Source organism: Cryptomeria japonica, chromosome 9 (assembly GCF_030272615.1).
Source record: "Cryptomeria japonica chromosome 9, Sugi_1.0, whole genome shotgun sequence".
Taxonomy (NCBI): Eukaryota; Viridiplantae; Streptophyta; class Pinopsida; order Cupressales; family Cupressaceae; genus Cryptomeria; species Cryptomeria japonica.
The window spans coordinates 430614974-430638920 of record NC_081413.1 but is presented as its reverse complement, the minus strand read 5'-3'; the positions used below and the strand labels follow the sequence as shown (position 1 = coordinate 430638920).

The 23947-nt window shown below is 36.1% G+C and overlaps 1 protein-coding gene across 2 annotated transcripts in view; it reads right to left on the bottom strand.

Annotated features, from left to right (window-relative positions):
- Positions 1-11137: 11137 nt before the first annotated feature.
- The window catches only part of LOC131077851 (NADH dehydrogenase [ubiquinone] 1 alpha subcomplex subunit 2), a 67874-nt gene continuing 55064 nt past the window's right edge, over positions 11138-23947 (bottom strand). For both annotated transcript variants that reach the window (XM_058015435.2, XM_058015433.2), the window contains one exon: positions 11138-11534. In XM_058015435.2, coding sequence (XP_057871418.1) covers positions 11440-11534 — 95 coding nt within the window. In that variant the 3' untranslated portion in view covers positions 11138-11439. The remainder of the gene's footprint in view (positions 11535-23947) is intronic.

Here is a 23947-nt window from a genome sequence, read left to right as displayed (position 1 = left end):
AATGCATAAACTATTGTACCAAGTACAAAAGTTTAATGTGTGGGAATAAACCCTCCACGTAAAAGTGTTTGACCAAAATGGTATCAAGAAACCAATCCGATTGTGGACTTCAATATGGGATTTTGGTTATGAGAAATCTCAAGCCCTCATGTTTGAGCAACATTTTGTAAAAAGGATATACATTGTTTGTGGTATAGAACTCCCTAGGCTAACAAAAATGGTAATGAATATCCTAAGGCCAAAGGGAAAGGAGAAGGAACTTAAAGCTAGTATTGATCATAGCTAGGTTGATTGGTATCTAGCAGAGGAGTATACTTACATTGGTGTGTATGGATACAGTGGGAAGCCACATATTTTACCATTCATTGTGCAAAATATAACGGTTTCTCTAGAGATAGTTTGGTAGATATTTTTGGTCTTTGCTCCTTTTAGGATGCAATCTAAGGGATCTTTCCTTCCCTTGTATCTTGAGATTAGTAATTTTATAATTAACTCTAATAAAGGTTATGAGAAAGCAATTGAATTTCTTAATTCTCTCCATTTACCAATTGAGTTAACAACCAAACAGTTTGACCCAGAAGAATTATTCTTCTAAGAAAGCAATCACACTGGGGAAAGTTGAGCATGAATTTGTGTTAAATGAAGAACTAATGACAAATTGCAAATCTTGTGAAGAGTTAAAGGAAATGAGGTTGGACTATTTTAAAGTACAAAAGATTGAAAGCAGAAGGATGGAGGATCCATCCCACCAAGGTTTGTTTCTAGATGAATTTGATAGATTCCAAAGTGTTGAAACCCCAAAAATTTAAAATATACAGACAACGAAAACTCTCTGAGCAATTTTAGTAGAGCAATTCATAATATAGGAATATAAAGTAGATCAAGTAAATAAGGAACTGGTTGACAATGAACAAGATATTCATTAATAAACAACATATACAAGTTTCCTTAATAACCTATTGAGTGCTCAAGTTGAAGTATTATATATACATAATGTTGTGATCTTTTACAGCACCTCAGCAAGAAAATGATTGGGGTGATGACAAGCAGCAGTGAACTGTTAAGTATATGCAGTGATCTTCATCCATAATCGAGTAAGCTCAGCAGATATTAGAGAAGCGGAGAGGCTATGATGAGAAGTATCACCAACAATAGCAAAAGTTCATTCACGTTTTCGCAATTCAGACCATTTTTTGGGCTTGAATATGAGTTTTAAATGGTGATTTTTGTCTCTCAACAGAGGCCCAAACCATTCACCCTACCTTGAAGGCCATTTTTACAAGATTTTTGATATTTTTGGAGTGTCGGTAAGCTCAAAAATGGCCCAGATTTGAAAGTGACGGCCTACAACATTTCAGTAAAAAATATATATAGAAAATCATTTATTGGTGTTCGTGTGTTAATGCTTGCAATTTATGGAGACATCTTTACTTTTCCTCTTGCGCATTCTATCTTGGCTAGAATTCGGGATGTTACAATGCCTCATTTTATTTTGGCTTACAATTAATTGTGTTTGCTACGGATGATCGCCAAGGCATTATTGTCTAAAATTCTAGAAGATAAAAGTAAATGTAAAGAGCTTGAATTATGAAGGAAAGAAGGTGCGCAAATGCATTTTTCTCTGCAAGAACAGTGGTTGTTGATACCATTGTTTTCCAAATTCGCTGCAACAATGACATTCATCTCTCAGGGGGTCAAACCGTAACAGAGATTTTTATCGTATGCGGAAAAGGGAGATTAAGAATGCTTTGTGATGTTGTAACAAAAAAGCGCAGGGCGTTTCAAAAAATTGGTTTACATTTCAAATATTATATTTGGAAATGCATCAAAACTCCTTTACCAAAAGCACTTAAGAGATATATTTCGTTTAGGTAGCCATGAGATTGAGCAAATTACATTGGAAAGTTGGTGCGTATGATTTTATTCAAGAAGAGAAGCTAGTGTTGTCGATCTCAGCATGTCGCCCTAACCCTAACCCTATTGGGTATCGCAGTAACTAAAAACTCATTTCCCCGATATCCCGATGGAGTGGCTATACTGATGAAACTTTGCAAAGTGCAAGTTTAAAAACATCGGGTGATCGGCAGAGTAGAGATAAAGTTACACCAATGAGCCAATGAGGTAGTTTCATCTCATCGGGTCATCGGTAAAACTTAAAAACACTTACCCCGATAATTGAAAGTTACACCAATGAGCTCCAGGGAGGTGAAGGTAATGAGTTTTAATTTCATTTTACAATTAAGGATGTTATACATGTGAAAATTAATATGTCCTAGGCACATATAAGGGAGTATTTCTCAACCAAGATTTATATGCTGATATTCTATTTTGAGATAAAATACTTTGAGTTATTAAAGCATTTTAAAGGTGAAATTGTTTTGATAACATCTGTTCTTTACCTTTTGAGAAGTCATAAATGTATTTAAATATTGCTTGAAAATTGTTTTACTATAATAGGCATCATCTTTTTATTATAATATTTTTACCCTTTAAAATTCATTGAATCATTTATATTAGGGTAAATATTTTTTATTTTTCAAAAAACATAATGTGAATATTATTGATTACAAAAGGATACATTTTTACCAAAAGGGGAAAATCATTATTTCATTTTTCTATATTGTATTGTTTTTTATAAGGAAATATCTTGGTCAAAGGAAGTAATTACAGTTTATTTATAAATGTCTTTTGACATATAGTAAAAGTAATGAATTATAGATAATTATCGAATAAATGATTTTTTCTTCTATAAATATGTTTACCCTAATTATTGAATTGAACACTTTTTACATTAGGGTAAATAATTATAATGTTTTTAAGCATCAAAGTGTAATTATTGTTATCTTGAGAAAATGTACTTTTACCACAAACAAAGTGATGAAATTTCATTTATTAAAGATGAATATTAATGTTGTAATGCAATCCTTTCATATGCATATTTTTTTGCTTGATGTGTATAAATTGAATATTTTTATTAGGGTATATTATTCATATCATGTACTTAATGGTTTGATTTGTATTTGCAAAGGTATGTCCATGTGATAAAATATTTCCAACCTATTTTAGATCGCCCTAAAAGGTGAAAAGGTATTAGAAGTTTTTCCACGGATATCATTTTTACATAGGGAAGTATATGCTTTTATTTGCTATATAAAATCTTTTACCTTATGTTATTTAATGAGAACTATTATTAGGGCAAATTATTACAAGTATAAAATACTTTGATTTAAGTGAATTATCCTACAACAAGTATTTTGCATAAAGGATTATTACCTAATCAAAGATAAGATATAGTTAATGGTCAAATCAAAGGGATTTGATTGGTTTGTCTAATGTGCAGGAGATATTGAGAAGATGACTATTTGCCGAGGAATCGTATTAAGGCGGAGAATGAGAGATACATTATTAAAGCATCATTAGTATGAATATTTTAGGGTTTTCTTGTAATTATCTTTGTAAACCAAAGGGTGTGTCCTTTGGGAAGGCAATTGTTTGGGTGTGTCCTTTCATATGTGTCTGTTGATTTATATATTTAAAGGGAGTCAGTTTTATAGAGAAAGAGGAGATTTTCATAGAACATCATGTTGCTGTAAGGACTGAAAGTCATTTGTACTAGGGAAGTCTGTAGGAAGAAGAAGTACTATTTTGTGCAACCAATTTGTAATGGAGTATCTGCAAGTGCATCTTATGTATGCAATCATTTCCTGAAGGTTAATATACAAGGTTCGTTGTTTCTTTTCCAAATATTGTGCACACCTTTGTGTTGATGATTACCTTTGTCCTCTTGATAAATCTGTGTATAGATTTTCTATGATGTGAATCACATGTTGTTGCATTAAGTGAAAGATTGAGTTCTTATTGTTTGTGTAACATATACTGAACCTTCATAGTTGATGAGAAATTGTCTCTTGAGTTGATAAGATATTATATCCACAAAGTGTCATATATATCCCTGGATAGAGGCACTGATCTGTTATTGATTTTTCAAGGTTTTGATCTATATGCATTCAAGGTCATTGACAGAAAAACATTCTTCCCAAATCCTATATGAACTTATCTACGCATATGTCTTTTAGGTCCTGAAAGCAATCTCATTTTCAATATGCATTCACAATCATTTCTTTTCGAGGGCATTTATTTAAAGCACATAATAAAACATAATTGCAGACAATAATTTGCCAATTTGAAGGCTTAAATCCACTTTAAATGATCTCTTTTGTGTTTGAGAGTGTGAGGTACACCCGCCTAGGTTTAGTGGAGCCTAAAGTGCAGAGGGATTTAGTCTTTGACTATCCTTGTTCGTTGGCCAAGGCTGATTGGACTGCTTGAGGATTTGGCAAGTCTTTGGGTTTTCCAATCTGTGGTTTTGGGCACCAACACAAAGGATGGAGTTGTTCATTCAAAATGCCTCTGTTATTCTAGCCAACTTGTCCATTCCTCCACCTCCATCCCCAAGTCCATCAACCTTTGCAGTAGGAGGAATAGTGATAGCTTCACCATTAGCTCAAATGTCTCCTACCCCATCTTCTAGTGCTACACTATTACATGAAACTAATGAATAATTTGAGCAACAAGAAGGATAGGAGGTGGAACAAGAAGTGAGGGTATAGCCTTATATACCTCCTAGTGACCAAAATGATGACATTATTGAAATAAGTAATTTGGCTGCAGATGTAAGCAAAAGGGCTTCTAAAGCAATTTTATTTGATAATGACACTATTCATTGAAATGAATTTAAATTGTTTTTGTACAAATGGAAAGGAAGAGAATTAATTGGTAAACAGGTTGACATCCCCAATGAGCAGTGTGAAGAATACAACAAAAAAATCTATGAAGGTGTAAAAGAAGAGTTTGAAAGTATGATACCTGAGAAGGGGAGAGAATTGCCAAAGAAAGTCGGTTGTTTGATGATTCCAAGGATGGACATTTCTTCATGTGTTGTTTTTGATAGTTTGAGGAGAAGCCAAGGAATTGACTTTCACCTTACTGATGAAGGGATAGACAAACTATGTTTTGGATCAAGTTCAAACCCTCAAACAAGACTCTGTCAATATAGTGCTTCTATCCAAAAGGCAAGAAGTCGGTAACAATCACTAACCCACAACAAGTCTTGGGGCAGTTTATGGTTTATAGATTGAAAGATATTTTAGCTACTAAGGTTGCAGAATTGAATGTGAACACAACTCTTTTCAACAAGGAAAAAGTGGAAGAGCGGGAAGAAAAAATTGCACAACTCATAAAAGAGAATATTGACTTAAAAGAGGCACTGGGAGTGTCTACAAGTAGAGTCCTTCTGTTATAATTGGAGGCTACAACATCAAAATTGCAAACATATATTATCCTTGAGAAGGGTAAAAGAGAAGAAGCAAAGAGACAGTTGGTCAAGGTACAATGGGAAGTAGTATCCTTGAAGAGGGAGCTCAAGATGAATAGGTTTAGGCTTATTCAGAATCTCATTAAGGAAAAATTTGAGCTAATTTTGCCTCATTTGCAAGTCATGTGGATCAGGCACCAAGATATTATCCAAGTCATCCAGAGATAGGGAGAAATAGAGATTCATGTGAAGCTTGTGATGAAATATTTGTCTAAAAAAAAACAACTACTTTATTGTCTTCACAAGTTTTCTAAATCCATTGAGGATGAAGAAAAGGGTCCATGGGAAAACGTGTTGACTGAATTAGAATTTAAAAAGTCAAAGGTTGATGCACGACTAGTTGAGCATCGCAAATTTCATAGACAAGTGACCAAAGCTCTACTTAGGTTCAATCAGTTGCAATATAATCCTCCCCTGCCATTCATAAAGGACAATGGAGAATACAAAAAAAAGCAGGGATGGAGGATGGAGATTGAGAAATATATTTTGCACAACATAATTGATAAAATCATAGATGATGTGTAATGCTCGCCAAAATACCCTAGAGAAAAATAACTAATCTAACTTCAAAATAGAGATAAAAAAAATTTAAAAACATCTATTAATGCAACTGTTATAGTTAACTACTCATATGCAATAAGCATACATTAACAAATAACATTTAACCATCTTAACATAATCACAAATACACTTAACGCAACTGAAAAATAATCATAATACATCTAAGCATTCCCTAGGGTATATCAATGCCATTACCTAGACTAATTATAAACAGTAATATAACATCATAAGCATGATAACATACTTGCATACTATCTCTAACATGATCTATTCTTTCCATGAATACATGATTATTAGCTATTATACAACATGAATACATCCATCTATTATTCATAAATTAACCATTCCCTTTAAGTTCATTTTAAAACACCAATACCAAATCTTCCTAAACTCAATCACTCATACATATATCACATTTCCAATATTACATGAGGCTAAATCAATATCCATAAATCTAGTTCCATTAATAAACCAATGTCACATGATACATATATAGCATTTGCTCTTCTAATAATAGTCATCTATCATTACATGAATACATTATCCTTTCAGAATGAGGAGCATGGTGCTCAATTATATTATATTTACATCATGAATCAATACATACATATGCCATATAATCATATACATCAATCTGCTACAAGTATCCATCCATAGCTAAAGAGATAAAAGATCCACATCCATGCAAGGAAATCCAACGAAGAACATCCCAATGGAAGAAGGCATCAAACCACCCAACCATGTGGAACCATAAGGAACCACCCCTCGTGCTAGGAGATGGCACAAGATACCACTCACACTCTGAATCTAGGTTTGACACCTAACAACCAAAGGAAATACCAATACAACGAATGCAAGAATGCAAATAAAAAAATCCAATCTCAAAACCTCCAAACACAAACCCTCCAGAGGCGACACATTAAACAAGGCTCAAGGCACTAGGACCTACATGTAGGGAAAGAGTGTCATCACATGCAACAAATGGGAACCTAGGCACACATCTCGGCCATCCTAAATTCACATGTGAAGCCATCTCGACCTTAATGGGGTAAGGGAGATTAGTTTACCTGGGTTGCCAAAGTCTTCCCAATCCTATCCTGGATCACTACCGTTGGGCAAGGCAGAGGGGCCACCATCCATTTATTATCTTATTAAGATGAAATATGCTACCCAACCCCAAGATTTATTATATTAAGTTATCACTTGATTACAAAGTCAAACTCCCAATGAGATATCTGGCGATCTAGACCTTGGGTAACCTAGCTATCTATCCCCTTGCAATCTTCGATCACTCACTTGGAAGCCCACTCTCCCTAGAATGCACCTAGACCTTAGGGTGGAACATACATCAAAATAACATCATAACCACAATAATGAAAGCTCACAAGAGATATAAAAGTACCCATAACATCATAAAGAACATGTTGCACGAAATAGGATACACAAGGCCTCATACATAACAATAGCCTTAACCAATGCATAACAATCAAAGATCCAATCATGAGAATAAATAAAAGATGAATCCAAATCCTTTTCAAATCCTGAATAGCGAGGCATAACACATCCTACTTGTATCATAATAACAATCCTCAATAGCAAGGAATTCTCCCTCTTGCTGGAGCAAGTCAAAGCATAAGAAACACCTCAATAGTAAGTCACAAACCCTCTTGCCGAAGCACAAAAAACATCACAAATATCAAATTACATCAAGGTAAACTCGTGTTTTACATTATTTCTTAGGAATGGAAATTTGGCAAACCTCTAAAGAAATTTTCTTATCTCAAAGTAAATATGCTCAAGATCTCATAGATAAGTTTAAAATGGATGATGCTCACCATGTTTCAATTCCTATTGAATTAGGCATTAAGTTAATGCTTGATATGCAAACTCCTCTTGTTGACCCTACTTTGTATAGACAATTAGTTGGAAGTTTGAATTATTTAACTCTTACTAGGCCAGATATTGCTTATAGTGTTGGTTTGGTTTCAAGATTCATGTCTAAACCTCAACAAACACACTTTAAAGTTGCTAAAAGAATTTTAAGATATATTAAAGGAACTATTAATATAGGTTTGTTTTATGATGCAAATTCTGATTTTACTTTAAAAGGTTTTACTGATTCCGATCTAGGTGGAGATCCCAATGATGGGAAATCTACTTGTGGTTATTGTTTTTTTGTTGGTTCAGAAGCAATGCCTCTCTCTCTCTCTCTCTCTAGGCATTGCCTCATTCATAATATCACAAGAGGTTTTTCTTTGTTTTTCCCCTTTCAAAAGTTCTTGTGCCTCCTTCACATTTGGGTGATTGCTCCAAGGTTTCTGCATTTCTCTTGGTAACATTTACTTCATCAATAAAATTAACTTGGATTTTGTTTTTCTTTCCTTGCTCTTGTATTTCCTTTCAACAAGATATGTACATTCATATCATCCAATAGTGTATGAAGTGTGTCAAAATGAAGGGGCAATAAAAATGCTAACCCTGTAAGAGCATTGGGAGGGACATGAATCTCATGAACTTGAATGAGAAAGTTGCATAAAGTATATCATACTTTATTCATGTCACAGTGTGACACTAGAACCCGTGGATATCTTCAAATTGAACACTTACAAATCAATGTATTGGAACTAACATCGTTTCACTTCAGGTGATATCTTCATATTTGTATTTACTGAACTAGGATGTCCAACAAAATGATCGTTGTAATCAATAAATTAACCATGTGAATAGAAAAGCAGCACTCCTTATTGAGAACCACATTACACCTTCTGACGGTTCATCAAGACTACTGAAAGTAGTGTATCTTTTGAAAACTTGGAGCCTGCATGAATCTTAAATTTTTTTGAATACTACAAATAGAATGCCTCCCATCGCCACTTTTTGTAGGTAGTTGTGTGGCATCAAGAATGAATTCCATATCTTTTGTTCTGAGTGACATGAGTACGACAGCTTTGCACACCATAGCTATATGAAGCACTGAGCATCCTTTAGCATTTATAAGATTAACATCAAATTTTCAAGATACAACTATTCTTATAATCTTTCAATCACAAGATGGAGTTCTTTTGTTGGTCGTGTGAAGACTATTGTTGTTTGTTTCTAGAGGTCCTTTGTTGCCATTCTAAATTTAGAGGGTGCTACTTGTCCTCCGTGAGCTAAACCACAATCCCTCCCTTTAAGGCCAAGACATTGTAGAAAATGAAAATTTTTATCTACTTAAGGGTTTGGTTTGCAAATTTAGCAATCCTTGGCCTTCCCATCTTGATCTTCACAAACGCATCTTAGATTCTTGGTGTCCTATCATCAAGCGCAAGATTGATATCTCTTCCCATATGCCAGTGATTTCTTCATTGCATTTGTTGACTCAAGGACAAGGATTTGGTACTTGATGGCAAGTCATGGATGTAGGGAGAGCACTCTCTTAGCCAAGCCTTACTTCCTTTAACCCCCTTTTTGAACATCTCAATGTTCGACCTATGTGCATTTGCCTTTCAAATCTTCCTATCCAATTCTGAGAAAATTCTTGCTATGAAACATAGGTAACTCTATTAGTTGTTTCTTGAAAGTTGACTTTACCACTTCCTACAAAGGTCACTCTATTTTTGCTCTTATTCGAGTGGAAACTGTTGTGGTTTAGATGGTGAGAGATAGGCCTTGGAATCAACCATTTGACTATGAGGGTCTCCCCTTTCATGCAGACAATGCTTTACCATCAGCCACATAGTTGTTGATTGTCCACTCTCCTAGTGCAAGGGCATGTCAATATGGTGGAAGAATGCCCAAACAAAGATTATTTGACAATTCGTGCATTTGACTCTTTGATTGATGGTTTCTCTCATGATAATATGTGTTCTCAAAATGTTGGTTCTCATTCAATTGGTGCAACAGTAGTCTTGCCCCTATTTTGCTCCATCTTCTCCTAATGGTGAAACCCAACCACTTACTGTGATCACTCGACCTGGTATGCCTATAGCTTCAACTCTGTATCAACCTACTTGTGAGGTGGCCACTACATGCTTGACTTCTCCACCTTAACATTCCATGGTTCCTAATATGCACGTAGCTGGTCCCTCTATACATAGCTGCTTCTCTAAGTACAGTGATTCAATGTTGTGAGAAATCAGCAAGCCCTATGTGTTACAACTTATGATTATATATCTCAAAATGAACATTGGACAATTAACTTGTATTCTATAAAGATGTGATATTAACCAGGGACTATTATGTGGCAATGTCATGGATTTGGATGCACTTGAGGCGATAATGTTTGAGAAAGGCAATTAGGGCGACTATAGGTAGGTTGACTATTAATAACTATCTCAAAAAATATAAGCAACCCCTCAAACAGAGACCTCCAATGAGTCCATGTTTTCTCCTCCTAATAGATAGGACCAAATATTACTAGAAAAGCGATTACAGATCTCTTAAAACTTTTACAAGTCTCTGTATGAGAACTGTATCAAAACCAGTAAAATTTCAAAACTTCCAAGGGAACGACAAAGCTTCATTTCATGAGATATTTACTTCCTAATTAACCACTTTCTCAGTAGCATGCTGGTCAAAAAAAGGTAGCAATGAAGGTATTTTTTTATGCCACCACCAAGCTGAGGCATTTGCATGGTTTGTGACAACCCTACTGCCTCGTACAAGATCATAATTGTAAAATAAATTCTAGATAACATCTAGCCATACATATCGTACATGTGTTCAAATGCACAATTAGACAATTGTAACAAATGATTATCAGAATCAATGCAATGAAGTTAGTTCGCTGTCTTTCAAAATTTAGTAAACAGTAAACACCTAAAAAATGCATTAAAAATAGAATATCTTCCCAAGAATGCTGAAGGGAATTGCCAGCATTTGAATGAATTTCGAAGTAAAATCACAAGTGATTAGTCAAGGAGTAAATCATTACTGAGGGATCATGTTGGTCACCAGCAAGTCCAAGGGTCAACAGGGCAAAAAACACTCTTAACAAAAGGTGATAATAAATCTGGTTTGTTTGATTCTTGTGGCCCCCATTCTTGGCTTCAAGACAATCAGCACCAATATCAAAATAAAAAATGAATGTCAGTACTTCGACCAAGAGGTCTTGACAATTATTGGGATTTCCAATTATCAAGGCTTTCACTAAGGATTTGCAAAAATACACTGATCTCTAAGTATCTAATACAGGTTTTCAATTGGCTTAAAAACTCCTCGTAAGATAAAAGGATGAAGATAATTTAATCATGTTGATGTTTCACATAATAGTTATACAAAAAGTTTGTTTGATGATTGACAGCAGTAATTTAAAGAATTCCTTGAGAATAGAGTGCTATTTTACTTCAACAAAAAATTTGATCAAGGAAGCTGGATTAAGCTTCCAAGGTACAAGTAGAAAACAAATGTTTGCCTGCTTTTGGTGGAATATTATCATCAGTGCACTTATTTCAGTATTCAGCAAAACATGATGGGATAAAACTCATAATACTTTAACATCCAAATACTAAAGCATTGGCAAACTATCTGCCACCAGCTTTAACTAGCTCTTCAACTTTTTTTGTGATTTGCCCTTCTGTTAACCCATCCAGTGCCATACTCTTCTCTTCTCCATATTCTGTTTTACATAGAAGATAAAAACCAAGAGTTGTTAAAAGGCCTTAATGATATTCAAAAAGAGAGAAACTTCGTCATCTCAAAATTCAATACATATATAAATATCATACACCATCCAGTGCAAGACTGCCAGCTGTCGACAATTAACTGATCACAGGAGAATAAACGTGCTTCGATCACATCCAGCAAGAATCACTCTTTGATAGTGGATTAGTGAGCTTAATCAAAGTAGAAATGCAAAAAAAAAAAGAAATTGGATTTCCTTAACAATAATTCTTGTCATAGATACCAGTATACAAGAAGTTCATGTGTACACTCTCAGGCCCAAGATCATTGACACAGCTTTCAAGAAGGATCATGACAAAGTCCCATGATTTAATATTTTAGAACTATTCCCTTTGTGAATACTTCAAATAACCCCTCACTAATATAAGGAATAGCATCACACATTGAAAGATCTTACAGAAACATGCATGCCCTGAATAAAGTTTTCCACAAAAAGAAAAAAGAAAGTGGAATTATCATAGGCTGGAGAGCTAGTGTAAAGGCATAGAGTCATGCAATACGCAGTACTAATTTATTTAAAAGACAATATGATTCTTGCTAACAAGGTAAAAGAAATCACCTTAGTTTTAAACAATCACAGGCAGAACAGAAAAATGCACAATTTCTTACAAGATATACTTAAACTTATAACCACTTAATTAGGTTGAGATGCAACTGCTTCATTTTGAATAGTAAAATTCAAACTCAAGTTTGACAAATGTGAATACAAAATATCTAATAGTTATATTATCAATAAAATAACTATTAGCAAGAGCCTAAGTATCAAATGACAATGAAAATCAACAAATATAACAACCACATTAGAGCCCTTACAAAATGCTAAGCTGGCAAGGAGCAGCAAGATCATCTTAGACACATCATGAGCCTCATTAGCTTCTCATTGTTGCTCTCAAACTATGGATCATTTCACCCAAATAAAACCCAGTTGTGCCACCTGATCTTCATCAACATGCCTTGGTTCTTCATTCTCCACACCCCATTGTGTTGCTGGGCCCTCCTTGTACATAGTCATCTTGTGATCCTACAGGCACAACATACTTGGTAGAAAGCACTAACTTCTCCACTCTCCAAGAGGTAAGCCAATTTCTCTGCTGTTTTTTAGATGACCCTCGATGGTTAATTTGACTTGCCATCTTTTGCTCTAGTTTGAAAGATGATTTAGGTGCATTGATGATCTATGAGTTCCATAGAAGGCATCGTTGGCATCTTCTAAATAATACATACAGTTGCACCTCCTCAAGACCATCATCCTATGGCTCAAAAGTTATGCTCCCACTGCTGAGTCTTATAGTACTCCTCATCAAGTTGCCTCCGTTCTTCATTCTCCACACCCCATCATATTGCATGGCTCTCCTTGCATATACTAATCTTCTGATCCTACAGGCACAAGGAACTTTGTAATAGAACTAGCTTCTCCACTCCCCAAGAGTTAAGCCTATTTCTTGGCTGCTTTTTATGACCTTTGCTGCTTAATTTGACATGCCATCTTTTGCTTTGGTTTGAAAGATGATTTGGATGCATTGATAATTAATGAGTTCAATACAAAGTATGGTTGGTGGCTTCTGTAATATATTCTTTCGGACATCCTTGGAGTCATCATTCTATGCTTCAAAAGTTTATGCTCCCTTTGCTGCATCTTGTGGAACTCTTCATTAGATGGCCATGGTGAGGCATTTAGATGATAATGGATAATGGTATAGTGATATATTGATGGCCCCTTTTTAAAATTCTGAAATGACTCCTCCAGTCAAGTACTTCACCCAGTGAATGCCAGTTGAGGGTCAAATTGGTATGGCAATCACACCACATGCTATTGCTCTTATGACATCTAATAATACGGCACTTTATACCTTGTTCTGGGATGAATACAGCTTGTCAACCTGTATTTGAGCAATTGATGCATTTTGGTTCTTGCTTTTGGAAAATTGGAGCTTGTTCCTATGAAACGGTATAGCTTCTCTTGGCATGAACTGCCCAGTTATGGAGTTGTTCCTTATGCAATCCAGCCCCTTGGAGTTGCTTCTTGAAGCTTCTAGAATTAAAAATTAAGCTAGATTTCTTCTTGAACCAACTTCAAAAATGGAGTGATCATGTGACTATATTTGATTTTGTTCGAGTCATAGCTGGTTGTTTGGCACTCCATTGAGAACCTTTTTTACTAGTCAGTCCTTTGCAGCACTTGGATGACCTCTCATGGTTCGGACAATTCTTTATTTCAGGCAAGCTTACTCAAGATTCAAACGATTATGGCTTTGATGTGACTATTCATGGACCACATTTTTTCGATTTCATCTTTGTGCTTCTTGATTTGTCAGTTTTAACAATTGTTCATGTAAGGATTGATACTCCTTGGCTCTAGATGATCGAGCATTGATCATACTGACTTTGAGACTTTGATGTCGTACAGTCTTTGATGGAGTAAATAGTGGCTATGAAGTTTGAACGAAAGAAAATGACACAGAGTACTACAAAATCAAGGGAGAAAATGAAATAGCATAACAATTATCTTCTATTAACCATGAACAGATATACTTCAAAGCTAACAATGACACAGATGACTAGGAATGAGAATTCCTGTGATTGTGAACTAAAGATGAACATCCTAACTGATTTGTTAGCTGGAACTGAGAAGACAAACCTGAACTCAAGTATACGGAAGCACCACATATGTGTATCCTTCTCTAATATTCTCTCTCCCTCAAGGTCTTTAACAAATATATATAGAATTACAAGAGTTATAGTTACAACCAAGGTCAATAATATAGCAGTATAAACAGTTTGATTCCATAATAGTAGAAGTTCATCTTCCTTGTTGCATAGGTACCCCTTCCATGGCATGTGATACTAAAGAGCTGATTGGAATAGTGCCATGTAACCGAATGGATTAGCATTGACAAGGAGGATACCAGCTGGTGTAGGAGTCGGTGCTAAGCCTATGTCACCCCAGGGCTCTGTCATCCTTGTGCCAACCTAGGATGTGCAAGTCAGGTTGTGCAACAACTTGTAGTGTTGCTCCATGGAAGTGTGCCAATCTTATGTAGGATGATGTTACTTTGCTTAGAGTCAGTGTAGAGCCAACCGAGATAGCACCCAACCAGTGCTAGACTTCATCAGTGATAGTGTCAGCTTTAAATAAGTGATAGACTTGAAACCTTTATATCAATGAAGCAGAGTTCTGGAAAAAATTTCAGTAATTACCACTTGCCAGTTTGAGTGTCAGTAATCCAAGTTAGCTCAGATTGCCAATTTTCTCCTAATTCGGCACAAATTTTCAAGAGGTGGTAGATCACCAGTAAATAGCAACCAATCATGAATAAGCTTGTTGCGCCATATGCATATAAAATATGGTTTTTTTTTCCATTTCGAACCTCATTTTTACATACAAAATTTGATGTTCTGAGAGAAAATTTAAAAGCAGACTGACAGTTAACAAAGCAAAATTACATTGGATTGAATCAGATCACTAGTGTTTCAGCAGCCTCACAACTTGCATTCAACCAGTCTAAGTAAGGCCTTCTAAGGGTTTTTTTTTCCAACTGATTTTAAACCCCAAAGGCAAAGGTTTTTAATGTTAAACCCTAACTATTAGAATTTTTAATGTTAAACCCTAAGCATTACAACATTAAACTTAAACCCTATTGCTTAACAATTAGGGCTTTAACAATAAACAACAACAATTAGGCCCAAAGGTTTTGTTTTTGTCATTTAAATTTTAAACGTCAATTCAGGTTTAGGTTTCCATTTATGTTCAGAAGGGAAATGAAAAATCCTAAAATTAAACCCTAATCCCAAAATGCTAAAACCATAAACTATTGTTATTTTAGAGATAGGATTAAGGTTTTTTTTAACATAGATACCAGAATCAATCTTGACACAAGATTGGTAGGCTGATTTTGTGCTCAAACTTGGACTCAACACCCAAACTCAATAGTACCTCTGCAAACTGAAAAAACCACGAAATATAGAGATTTTTTATGAATTAAAAAGGCTTATCTATGATTTCTTATCTAATCAAACTTAAAGACACAAAAAACTATTCCACACACACACACACATAGGCACACACACACACACCCACCTACATACATAATGTTTTGGTGTACAAAACTCCTGGATTATCCATGTCACCAAAAATAAAAATCACATTAAGTCATACACTATGGTAGAGAGGAGGATAGTGTATCACCCAGCCCAGCCAACCAAAAGTATAATTATAATTCAATTACCTAGGTTTTAATTTGGAAAAGATTGAGAAATAAAAAAATGTTTCCCTTCCATCCGAAAAAACCCAAAATGCTTTTTAGTTTTTTTCTTTTTAAAAACTAAGAGACTCAAAAGAGTAGCTCCCAACAAGGTCAAGGTGCTATGCACCTCATTTGTTCCTTGTTGCAATACAAGGCAAGCTTGAGGGGTGAAGCCCCCACCACCAAGCGCAAATTAAGGCCTTTAAGGCAATACAATGATGCATGCCATTTTTCATAATTTATCACTTTTAACCAAGCTCCAAGAGTCTAAACTCCTAACCCTTCAAAAATGCTAGTATTGAAGCCATAAAGCAATAAGGAGGCTCTGTCTATGTTTTTTGGCTTTTAGGGTTCACAATTACATTTAAAATTATAAGATTTTATGCACTAAAATTGACCCTCAAAGCTCACAAGTTCCAATGAATCTAACAAAAACTCACCAAGTGTTGGCTTGCATTGGGGACTCAACAAGTTTGCTAAGTAGGTAGTGAATCTAAGTACTATATAATTTTAAATTTATACTAACCCTTATAGGTAGCCATTACAAAGAAAAGAAAACTTCTTAACACTAACTACAAAAACATTTTTTTAGGGTTTATGGTAAAGGATTTTTTTTATGTGCTAAATCCTAAACCTAAATTCAAAATTAAATTAGGGTTTACAATTAGGGATAGGTAATTCTTTTAAACTTCTAGTGTGTACTATTAAAATAATATTGTTATATTTAGCTTATAATGATCATTTAAGTTGTATAGTTAGTTTTTAGTAACTTCCTTTATTTCTTTAGTTCTCCATTGTTTCCATTATGAAAAGATCTTTTAGAATCAGCTATTTAAGGAGTCTTCGACTCCTTTGTTTGCTACATCGTTTTTTGTGCTTATCATTTCATGGTATCAAAGCTAGGGTTTGCAGAACCTCAAGATCAAAGTAGATAATTACCGTACAAAGTTTTTTTTTGGTTAAAATCGCAGAGGTTTTTTTGAGTTTTTTAGCGTCGTCTTCAGAATCGCGTCGTTTTTTCCTTTGGTTTGCATCGAGTTCTCTATGCAAACCGCACCAACCTAAGGGTGTTTCTTAACAGCACCGCAACAAATCTCTTTTTGCACAATTTTTCTTCAAAAATCCTAGGTTTCTTAGCGCCAAGGATTTGTCTACGTTTTTGTTTGATTTTTTTTTAAATCGTTGGTTTTCAGACCTATATGCAGATTATTTTCCTAAGTTTTTGACACGATTTCAAAAAATTGTGGGTATAGTTTTCTCTAGCAGCTCATGCCACCTAGTACTTTGAATTGTGCACCCAGATTTCAAAAATTGTGGGTTTTGAACATTTAGGACTGTTGTACGCCTAGGGTTTGAAATTTGCAAATTTTTTGCTGATTTTTTTATCAATAAAAATTGAAGGTATTTCAGAAGCTGCATTTATCTTGTTATTTATGCCTTTGGATAGCGGGAGGGATGGCTTCATTACCCAACATCATGTTGGAAGGTAGCAAGAGATTCAACGACAAGAATTAAAATACCTAGAAACAACAAATACTCACCATTTTGAGTATCGGTGCCTTGACCAAATTGTCCTTTGTACATACACTCATTCAACAATTGCAGGTAAAGAGTAGGACAAGTTTGATGAGCATAACCGTGGAGTTGTTATGTTCCTCAAGCTATATGTCACAGATGAGATGCTTCCAAAGGTGCCGTCTAGCAAGACCTTTGCAGAAATTTGGACTCATCTGAAATCTGTGCACGAAACATCAGATAAAAGCAGAGCCTTCTTCCTCAAAAAATGTTCTCGACAATCATGGATGAGAAAATGTTTTTGCAAGATCATTTGATGACAATCAAAAACATTCGCGATTAATTGGAGGCCATTGATCGCAAGATGGAAGAAGATATGGTCACTATAAGGTTGAAAAGCTTACCATGGTCGTATGAGCATTTTATAGAGACATTGAACATCACCTCTACAAATGTTGACCTGAAGTTCGATGAGTTGTGCAACAAACTCTAGCACCACGAAATATCTTTATAGCAAACAATATCTTTATGCCATTCATCTGGAGTGACATCCTCAAAAGCAAAGACTTGTTGGACCAATCCGGGTCCTTCCTGTTAGAAGTATGGTTGTCGTTGCACCAAAAGATCAACCTGTTAATGCCTGATACAACCACTAGACTTATACAATCCACAGGAGGTGGTTAACCCATGTCACAAACATGAGCGTTGCGTTGGACAGCACAAGGAGACCAAGGGCACATCTTGCAACAATCCCCCCCCCCAACCGCAAGTGAGGGGTTTGAACCTATGACCAAGCTTTGATACCACTTGTTAGAAGTACAGTTGTTGTTGCACCAAAAGATCGACCTGTTAATGCCCAATACAACCACTAGACTTATAAAATCCACAGGAGGCAATTAAGCCATGTCACAAACCCGAGCGCTGCGCTGGACAACACAAGGAGACCAAGGGCACACACCTTGCAACACTTCCACTGCTAAAGTTTGAGTTAATTCTTGTCCTCTAGCAAGTCTCATTGGTTGGATCTCAATGTCGTACTCTTGGATAGAGGCAACCCACTTTCCTCTCCTTTTTCCTAGTTCATTCTGCACAAGGAGTGTCTTCACTACTGCATCTGGCACTATGGCATAAACTTTCGTCCTTAAAATATTATGCCTGAATTTCTTAATTGCTTTCACTAAAGCATAAGCTTGTTTCTCTACATTTGGATATCTTAGCTCTGTATCCTTCAACGGTGAGCTCATAAATGCTATGGGATGTTCATCTTTATCTTCATTTCTCTATGTAAGGATTGCAGCACATGTATGTTCTAAAGCAAATGAATATAAGTAAAAGGGCCTTGTATAATCACGACCGACTAGAACAAGAGGCTCGGCAATGATGGACTTAATTTCTTCAAATGCTTTCTTTGCTTCCATCGTCCATTCCATCTTGGCATCTTTCTTCAACATCTCATTCAATAGATGTACTATCTTAACAAATCCGGTGATAAACTTCCTCACAAAATTAATCTTACCGAAGAAGGACTTCAATTCTTTCTTACCACTCGGGAGGATGATCTTTGATATAGCTTCAATTCTTTCCGGATTGATGGAAATTCCTTTTTCTGAGATAACATGTCCTAGCAATTTTCGTTTCACGACTCCGAACATGCATTTCTTGGGATTAAGAGATATCCCGTATTTTCTGCATCTCTGAAATACCTTTCTCAAATCTTCAATGTGATCTTCACTTTTCCTTAAGTAAACTTTCGTGTCATCCATGTAAATAATGATGCACTTTCCAATTAAATCTTGAAATGCGATGTCCATTGCCCTCTGGAACGTGGCTCCGCCGTTGATTAAGCCAAATCACATCCTTCTGTATGCAAATGTACCCCACTTCGTGGTGAAGGCGGTCTTCAATCTATCTTCATATTCTACCATCACCTGGTTATATCTTGAATATTTGTCCAAAAAGGACATCATCTGTGATCCATTCACAATCTATAAAACCTCGTCCAATGATGGAAGCGGGTAGTTATCCTTCTCTGATGCTCTATTAAGATTCTGAAAATCAACACAAAGTCTTATCTCTCCATTCTTCTTTCTAACTGGGACCAAATTGGCGACCCACGTCGAGTGTTGCACAGGAAAGATAATCCTGGTTGAAAGCAATTTCTTCACTTCTTGATATATGAGAGATTCTAGCAAAGGGTTCACTAGCCTCTGTCTCTATCTGAATGGCTTACTATCTAGCTTCAAGGGAATTGTATGTGTAATGATTGATGTATTATATGTCTTCAAAACATCATATCCCCATGCAATCACATCAGGAAAATCTCTCATGTTCTTCAATATGCCTTCTCTTTCACTAGGTGTGCATGATTTCCCTATGAACACATTCTTAATATCTTCGTCATCTCCTGAATTCACAATTTCACAAGCACCTCCCTCAGAGTCTTGTGGTCTTTCTACTGCTTTCATTTTATTTTGATCAAATATCCTTTCTAGCTCTACCATTCCCTTAGGAATAGTATTTGTCTTCAAATTCAAGATGCCCTCAAGATCATATCTGCTTCTTCGACTTCCTCTTCATCAATAATCAGACAAGAAAATATCTGAGTTGGTCAGAAAATCTAATATATGCTTATCATCTTCGAATACTTGGAAATTGGTAACATTATCTAGTACGGATGGAACTGATGCTAGCTCCACTGTGAACTTCTTCGATCCTTCCATGGCAATGGGTGCCAAGGAACTAGCAGCTTGTGCAAGTGCATCTACCACTTGGTACTGTAATCTGTATATTGACTTGATATTAGAAGCATCAAAGCTTTCGATGAGGTCCCATACCCTATTGCGGTATCGTCGTGGCAGACATATTGTTTTCGTACTTGTCTTACTACAATCTCTGAATCTCCAAACAAATGTAAAATCTTCACTTTCTTTTGAAAGGCTAATAGTAATCCATGAACTAAGGATTAATATTCAGCAACATTGTACATGGAAACTGCAATCTATGAGCGGCCGAATAATTCTCTCCAGAGAGACTAATCAATTCAAACCCGACTCTTGATCCTTTCTTTGATTTTGAACCATCAAATCTCAATGTCCATACTTGACCTCCAGCGTTTGTTTCCTCTTCTTGTTCTTCAATTCTATCTTTAAGTTCCTCATCCAACTTGGGTGAAGCCTCTTTAATTTCTTCAAGTGTCAAAACTTCAAGGATTCTCCTATGTATCTAGTTCAAAGCTATCTTGCACATCGCGCAAGAGAATTCGAAATGAGATGCATTGTGAATTCTACACCAATTCAGCAACAATAAATCTTGAATACGAGCACGGTTGCCTAACTCAACTCCTTGTTGGATACTTTTAAACACAAATCTTCTATAACTTTCAAACATGTCATTGTCTTCATCTGAATCACGATCACTTTCAATGACCATCTCTGTAGAACTCGCTTTCTCTTGTTGATCTTGTTCTATCTCTTTCGTTGGGCTCTAAAGCATCAAGACCTCTACAACTTTTGGTTTATAATTTCCCAAATCAGTTTCTAGGAATAAAATCTCATTGTTTTCCCCATATTCTGTTATCATCAATCTTAATCTAGGGGTACTATCAATCTTGATCTGATTAGGTACACCTTTCCATGGCAGCCACATATGAGAGAAATCTGTCGAAAAGTAACCATGCAATCTCCTTGACCAATCTCGACTTAGAAGCATGCCATATCCATCGGGAATGTCTACAGCTGATATATCTAAGAAATGTTGGACTCTTGGATCTGCAGCCAACTGCATATGAATATTGTTAAGTAATCCGATCACAAGTACCTCTGTCTTATCCAACTATGTAACTCTTTTACAAGGTTGTATAGGAATGAGACCCAATTCTCACATATAGCTTTCGGCATCACATTACTTGAAGCTTCGGAGTCCACTAGACAATTGTGTAAAAGCTTGCCAAAAATTCTTACTGAAAGTAAGAACGGCGTTTGTTCATCTTGATAATTAACTGTTGGCTTATCATTTTGAACTTGCCGATTTTCTTCTTTCTTTACATCTCCTTCTGAAACTTTATCTTCTTTTGTTGTAACCTTCTCGATTTTAGTTGCATCGTCAATGGAAGCAATCTCACTCTTTGGAAGGATTTCACCCTTGGTAGAATTTTCAGTCACAACTAGTGAATCTTTAATTCTCTTTATTGCATTGTCTCTTGTGAGTAAAGCTTTTCCTTCTAACATAACTTCTTTCTTTGGTATACTTGGTGTATTGGATGATCCTTGAACCATGCATACTGTATCGGGCAATTGTTGATCATTTGGTTCATCTTGAACCACATTTATGCTACCTTGATGAGCATTTGTAGCACCTCTTGGGACGTTTGAATTGGCTTGATCCGTAGCTCTCCCCACAGTATTCTCACTCAAGACAATTATCAATTTATCTCTAATCTCAAGTACCTTCATCAATTCGAACAATGGCAGGCTCACCTTGACTTTCTTGAATTCTTCTAACACACACAGACTTGGCCTCTTCAAGCCTTCTTTCAAAGGTGGAACATTCTTTTGTCTATACTCAGGTGAATCTTGTGGATAGCTTGGTGTATTACTAGCATTTGGATTTGGTGGAGTAGCAAAATTGTTCAGAGGAATTGATGTAGTTAAAGGCTCTTGATTTCTCAAATTCCTCTAATAAACTTTAGGTCCTGAATTCCCTGATGATTGATGGAAAACTTCCCTTATCCCTTCAAATAGGACACTGTTATTCAATGGTGGAAAAACATACTCTAAGTCTTCAATAGGTCCATTTGCTTAAGCAAGCAGAAACTGAGAACCAGGCAGGACCATCGGTCCATTAAAGCCAATTCTGGAGGAAATTTCCCATTCTGCTCGTATACTAAACTTTCATCACAAGCTAGAGGAAATCTGAAATCCTCAATAATCAAAGCTTGATCATATCTTGTTGTAGGGACTATTTCATATCTCATCGTTGGAGTGCTTTCTAATGTTTCACTGTTACGCACTTCTTGTTGAAAAATATATGTTGCAACCTTGAACTTGGGACAATGCAACTCTAAATGTTGACTAGTATCGTGTAATCTGAACCAATTCGATAAGGGTGACATTGGTGGATTGTCAAGCGGTGACAACACATTTCCATTGTTGGGCATAGTATTCCACATTCTCTTTTGATAATTCTAGCTATTGCCACGATATGCTTGGTTGTTGTTTAGATTATTATGATTGTTGCTTTGGTAACCTTGATTGTTGTTCTAATAATTTTAATTATTGTTTTGATAATTTTGGTTACCACCTTGGTAATTTCTATGCATACTGTAGAGTTGGTTGTTCTGATTCCTCAAATGAGTAACCTTTGTAGATAACTTCTTTACTTGATCTATCAACTCTTTCATTTCCTCTTTCTTCTCCTGTGTACTTGGTGCAATCAAGGAAGGGAGATCCAATGAAGGACATCCCCGCCTTGCAGCCTATAACACAAAACACCATGCAAGATACCGGTAACCGGTTCACACAACACAAGATATAACCGGTAAAACAGAAAGAGCAATCCTTATAATAGTTTAATGAATTACATAAGCCCTCAGACTTTACACATGCTGGACCGCAGCCCGGGATTACAAAACAATTTTTACAACTCAAAACTATGATCTGCAGATCATCTGCTCAGCAATTCGGCCTCCGGTAACAGTCTGCACTGTTCTGCACTGATCCAGACCTCAGTCCCTCCGAACTTCAGTCTCCTCGGACCAAAATCCCTCTGAAAACTGCATCTGCTCTCGATCTCTTCTTCCTCGAACCTCTGTCCTCCAAAATGAATATCCAAACTTCCTCTTTATACCATCAGCAAGCAACGGTAACTAAATCAAGTCGGCCAAGATCAACAAGTTCATGATGAAATGTGCAAACAATAAGATGTTGGCCCAAATCACTAAGAACACCTCCAATAATGCATAGAACATTGCAAGAACATCGGTCAAGCCCAAAACAACATCTCTTAACGATCCGCAAGTTACGAAAACCATCTGCAACCCAATTCAGCTTCGCTTTACACACTGCTAGATCAACCAGTAAGAACACACCAGCACCGAGACAATACCAGAGTCGATATCTCACCGGAAACAAATCCAAATGCCATGAATTTTGAATATGAACAAGACAAAGACATCAAGATGATAAATCCAAATCCACAACTGAGAATCCAAAAACATCAAAAAATGCAACGATCTCCAAGCAACTCCATTGTTAACTGCTCCAACCGGATGAACTACTCTGGTGCTCCTGCATCAGTACTTGTGGATGTCAAAGTATTTTGTAGGTACACTGGGTGCATTTGGAGAGCTTGAGAAAGAGGTGCTCCGAGGTGGAGTACCAATTGATTTGACGGTTGAACTACTGAGTACATCGGTTGCAGAACTGGATTCATCATTGGTGTGTGATGTACCAAAGCTTGACTAAGATTATGAATTTGATTTGCAACTACAGGCGACCCCAGATCGAGCAAGGGTCCAATGATGTTCTAACACAATCCTTCACTAACCTCCATAGCTTTAGCATATGCTTCATTCAAATTTGTCAGGATGGGA